This window comes from Marmota marmota, unplaced genomic scaffold (assembly GCF_001458135.2).
Source record: "Marmota marmota marmota unplaced genomic scaffold, marMar, whole genome shotgun sequence".
In the NCBI taxonomy this organism is placed as follows: domain Eukaryota; kingdom Metazoa; phylum Chordata; class Mammalia; order Rodentia; family Sciuridae; genus Marmota; species Marmota marmota.
The window spans coordinates 5,539,325-5,544,716 of record NW_026000136.1 but is presented as its reverse complement, the minus strand read 5'-3'; the positions used below and the strand labels follow the sequence as shown (position 1 = coordinate 5,544,716).

General features: G+C 40.7%; 1 protein-coding gene across 1 annotated transcript in view; it reads left to right on the top strand.

Moving 5' to 3' along the window:
* Eif3b (eukaryotic translation initiation factor 3 subunit B) overlaps window positions 1-5,392 on the top strand; it is a 24,313-nt gene that overhangs the window by 8,238 nt on the left and 10,683 nt on the right. The window contains 5 exon segments of the mRNA XM_048785183.1: window positions 895-1,058; window positions 3,457-3,588; window positions 3,670-3,732; window positions 4,714-4,729; window positions 4,859-4,864. Coding sequence (XP_048641140.1) covers window positions 895-1,058; window positions 3,457-3,588; window positions 3,670-3,732; window positions 4,714-4,729; window positions 4,859-4,864 — 381 coding nt within the window.

The window sequence follows — 5,392 nt, the reverse complement described above, 5'->3', positions numbered from 1 at the left end:
GATGGAACCCAGGTCCTCACACATGCTAGATGAGCGCTCTACTGCTGAGCCACAACCCCAGCCCAACTCCCTTTACTTCTTTGTATCATGTTTTACAAAGCAGCTCCTTGGATTTACTTCCTACCCTCCCTGTTTCTGGACAGGTGGATTGGCATTCTGACTTTATATGTTATTCCCAAAGGGAGACTAGATGTGCTGATAGAATCCTTCTCTGTTACTTGATTGTCCTCATGATCCTCCTGACAGTTGTTATAGTTACTGTGTTGGGCATTGTGTGTGTCAGCATGAAAGGTAATGAGTAGACTTTTTAAATGGACACCTATTCCTTTTTATTTTAATAGCCTTATTAAGATATAATTTACATACCACGAGACTCACCCATGTGAAGTGTATAATTTGGTGGGTTTTAGTACATGTCAGAGTTGTGCAACTATCACCACAATCAACTTCAGAACATTTTCATCACTTCCAAAAGAAATCTTGTCTGGGGCTGGGGATGTGGCTCAAGCGGTAACGTGCTCACTTGGCATGCGTGCGGCCCGGGTTCGATCCTCAGCACCACACATACAAAGAAAAAGATGTTGTGTCTGCCGATATCTAATAAATAAATAAATATTAAAATTCTCTCTCTCTCTCTGTCTCTCTCTCTCTCTCTCTTAAAAAAAAAAAAAATGAAAAAAAGGGTTAGGGATGTGGCTCAGTTGTTGAGCGCCCCTGAGTTCAATTCCCAGTACCAAAAAAAAAGAGAAAAGAAAAATTAACAGAAGAGCAGGTGTTTTGGTTTTTTTTTTTCCCTTTGAGATAACTCTTTTGAGAACAGCTTCTTTTATTCTTCTTCCAGCTTTGAAATGAGTCCTGAGAAGTAAATGGTAGATTCACTGACCCTACCTTTTTCCACAGAGATGGACAGAGACATATGTGCGTTGGTCTCCAAAGGGCACCTACCTGGCAACCTTTCATCAGAGAGGCATTGCTCTTTGGGGTGGAGAGAAATTCAAGCAAATCCAGAGATTCAGTCACCCAGGGGTTCAGCTCATTGACTTCTCACCTTGTGAAAGGTAAGCTGGTAGCCTTGTTAGCAGCTTTCTATGGTTAATTTTTCTTTGTACCTGGAATTGAACCCAGTGGTGCTTAACCACTGAGCCCCACATCCCTATTCCTTTTTATTTTTATAGGATCTCACTAAGTTGCTTGCTAAGTTGTGTGGCTAGCCTTGAACTGTAATCCTCTTGCCTCAGCCTTCTGAGTTGCTGGGATTAAAGGCATGAACCACCATGCCAATCTCTGGGGATAATTTTTTTGCAGGGGGCTGGGGTTTACCAGGGATTGAACTCAGGGGCGCTCAACCATTGAGTCCCATCCCTATCCCTAGCCTTATTTTGTATTTTATTTAGAGTCAGGGTCTCACTGAGTTGCTTAGTGCCTTGCCGTTGCTGAGGCTGGCTTTGAACTTGAGATTCTCTTGTCTCAGCCTCCCAAGCTGCTGGGATTACAGTACTGTGTGCCACCGCACTCTGCTCTAGAGATAATTTTTAAAACCTTTTTATCTTGTGGTAATTTCAAACTTAAAAGGAAAATTGTGGGAAGAATACAAAGAACTTCCATGAACTTTTTCTACTGAAATTCTTCAGTTAGCGTTCTGTTATTGCTTTGTCATTTTCTCTGTGTGTGTGTGTAAAACTTTTTTTACTTGAGCTTTTTGGGAACATAGCAGTGTGTGTAGTTTAACATTATGTAGTTTCCCCTTAAATGTAGTTTCACATTATTACAGTTTTATTTTATTTTCTTGTTACTGTCTTATTTATAAATTAAACTTATCACAGATATGTGTGCATAGAAAAGATAAACAAGTATATGTGGTTTGGTATGAGGCTTTAGACATAGTTGCAAACTCTGTACCTGGGCCTGGTTAAGGTGTAAATGTTGTGTATGGCAGTTGTGTCTCTGAAGACATCTTTCCCTGTCTTTTGATTTTCATATTGACTTGTTACGACAGAATCAGATATCCTAAAAACTCTTTTATGTTCTGGATCAGTCTGATTACTTGAGGCATCATTTAACTTATTCAGTCTTATGGTTTTTGTAAGCTAAATTCTGGTGGATATTTCTTAAAATTGATATAATAGTTTTTATGTAGTGAATTTGGAGCACCCAATTAATTCCTAACCATTTTATTTATGTCTGGTACAAAGTAATTGATGTTTCTCATTTTAGCAGCAGTATGTTAAAACTCATAGAGACCCTTAGCCTGAGACATTACAGGCATACCAGGCTTTATCTACTGTGAAGCCTTTCTCAGTTCCTTCAGGCAGCTAGTTCCACCTGTATTCCTGTAACTTACCACATTAAGTTATAATTAATTTGTTTACACATTTGTCTAGATCAGCTTGAACAGAGTCTGGGATTTCTCATTCATTATTGGTGAAATGCTTGGATGGTTGGATTCTTTGATTATATAAATTGCAGTGGGAAAAGTCTATTTTTAGTTAAGGGCTTCATCAATTGCTATAGTTTAAGGACAGTCTGAAAGGTCCAAATAGGGAATTTCATACCTGGTGGTAAAGGTGACTCAAGCTGTGATCTTTAAAATTTTTATTTATTTAAAATTTTTTTAGTTGTAGATGGACACAGTATCTTTATTTTATTTATTTTTATGTGGTGCTGAGGATCGAACCCAGTGCATCATTCTTGTGTGGCAAGCACTCTACCACTGAGCTACAACCACAACCCTCAAGCTGTCATTTTTAATTTGGCTGATTAATCTGGTGTCAGAGCCACACCAGGAAAAGATGCAGTCATTGAAAGCCCTGAAGAAACTGTTTGCCCTGCCTTTCTCAGTCTGCTTGCTTCTGCTTTTCTCCTGCACATTGTGAAGAGGGGGCAGTCTGGTTAGGAAATCTGCACTATGTGTGAACAGGGACCAGGTGTTAGGTAAATAGTTGATGTTTCCCTTTGGAGGTATACTTGATTTCCTTTGTAGGTATATTTGATTTTTGGATCCTGTGTCCATCTGTTCTGCTTACCTGGTTAGTCTTAATTAACAGTGGTAAAGCTGCTGTGAGAATCGCACACTGCTCCTTCCTCTGGGCCAACCTACTCACGCAGACTCTCATTTGGGGTGTATGTAGTCTGCCCTGTGCTGATCTTGGTGGAGACCCCATTCTTGGGGACTCTTGCACCACCATGGTACTGAGAGTGGATGAATGCCTCACCTGCGCAGGCTGGCTTCTCTCCCTCCTTTGGGAATGCTTTTTGAGGGATCAGAGAGCATTCTAGGGGAGCATGGTGTGTGGGAACAGTGCTGATCCCTCAAGTCTTGACTGCTTGTTTTGGGTGTTCTATGCCTGTGACTTCCTATAGCTGTCTGTGCTGGAGCTCAGCCTTCAGCCCCCACCAAGGGGAATCACACTCATTGTACACCAAGTCACAACTTCATTGTGTCTCCTTCTCTTTCAGATACCTGGTGACTTTTAGCCCGCTGATGGACACTCAGGATGACCCTCAGGCCATAATTATCTGGGACATCCTTACTGGGCACAAAAAAAGAGGATTTCACTGTGAAAGCTCAGCCCATTGGCCTATTTTTAAGTGAGTAGACCAGACCAGTAAACTGTGTGTAGCTGTTTGTTTTTTCATTAAGGTAGCCTGGCACTTCTTTTTTCTTCTTAGGTGGAGCCATGATGGTTAATTCTTTGCAAGAATGACGCTTGATACCCTTAGCATCTATGATAAGTGAGATAAGACAATTATGAAGCAAGAACTGTCATAGACAGGCCTAAGACTCCATTTTGCTGCTTTCTATAAAAAACTGTTACAAAAGCTGTTTTCTTATAAAAATTGTTTTTCTGTACTTTGTATCCCACAAATTGTACCCTAATCAGAATGCAGTGGTAGTCATGGTGAGCTACATCCTGGGTCTGAGTACACTTGTGGGTCTATATGACTTTGAAGTAGATTCTCAGCCCCCACAACACCCGCCCAAATTCAGGAAGCAACTGTCCAGCACCTGCTTGAACCCAGGACTGTGATCAACTGAACTGCAAAGCTAATGCTTGTTTTGCTTCTGTTTATCGCTGGCTTGCTGACTGGAAAATTCCAGTCCTGCCTGGAGCCCACAGGTCCCACTTACTAATGTTTTAATTTCTATGACCGGCTAGCTTACATGATGATAAGCGAGTCACTGAGTTGTGGATTTTGTGCTTATATTCTTTTTGGATGAACCAGGAAGCTGCTGTCCTCCCACAGAGCTTAAATCTCCACGGTGGGTGACAGTCCCTGGCCAGGTAAATAAAGCTCTCTTTTGATTTGAAATTCGGACTTTCAGTGCTTTCTGAGGCGTCTCCTCATAACAGCTCCAGAAAGTTGGAGGCCGCGATTTTGGGCCGCGATTTTTTTGCAGTGCTCACCATGAACATCTTTGCATCTCTGTTCTGTTCCAACCCTCTTGGGTCAGATTCAATGTGTGTTGATCTTGTTAATTCACAGATGTACAAATTATCTTGCTAACAATTTAGCAAACATGGTTTGTTGGTTTACTTGTTGCATATGATGTCAGTTTTCCAGCTGTTGACATTAATCTGCTTGCTTATAGATTTAAGTGCATTTAAACGGAATATAGCAGTCATAGAATAAGGGCAATGCTATAAGCATGGAAAGTGAAAAAGAGAGAGAGCACCATACTCTTTGGTTGACTTGGTGTATCTTTTATTGAAGAAAATTCTATTCCACAGTAAGCCTTACCTTGTTTTGAAAAATATTAACTTCCTTTACTTCTTTTTTTTAATATTTATTTTTTAGGTGTAGTTGGACACAATACCTTGATTTTATTTATTTAGTTTTATGTGGTGCTGTAGATGGAACCCAGGTCCTCACACATGCTAGATGAGCGCTCTACTGCTGAGCCACAACCCCAGCCCAACTCCCTTTACTTCTTTGTATCATGTTTTACAAAGCAGCTCCTTGGATTTACTTCCTACCCTCCCTGTTTCTGGACAGGTGGATTGGCATTCTGACTTTATATGTTATTCCCAAAGGGAGACTAGATGTGCTGATAGAATCCTTCTCTGTTACTTGATTGTCCTCATGATCCTCCTGACAGTTGTTATAGTTACTGTGTTGGGCATTGTGTGTGTCAGCATGAAAGGTAATGAGTAGACTTTTTAAATGGACACCTATTCCTTTTTATTTTAATAGCCTTATTAAGATATAATTTACATACCACGAGACTCACCCATGTGAAGTGTATAATTTGGTGGGTTTTAGTACATGTCAGAGTTGTGCAACTATCACCACAATCAACTTCAGAACATTTTCATCACTTCCAAAAGAAATCTTGTCTGGGGCTGGGGATGTGGCTCAAGCGGTAACGTGCTCACTTGGCATGCGTGCGGCC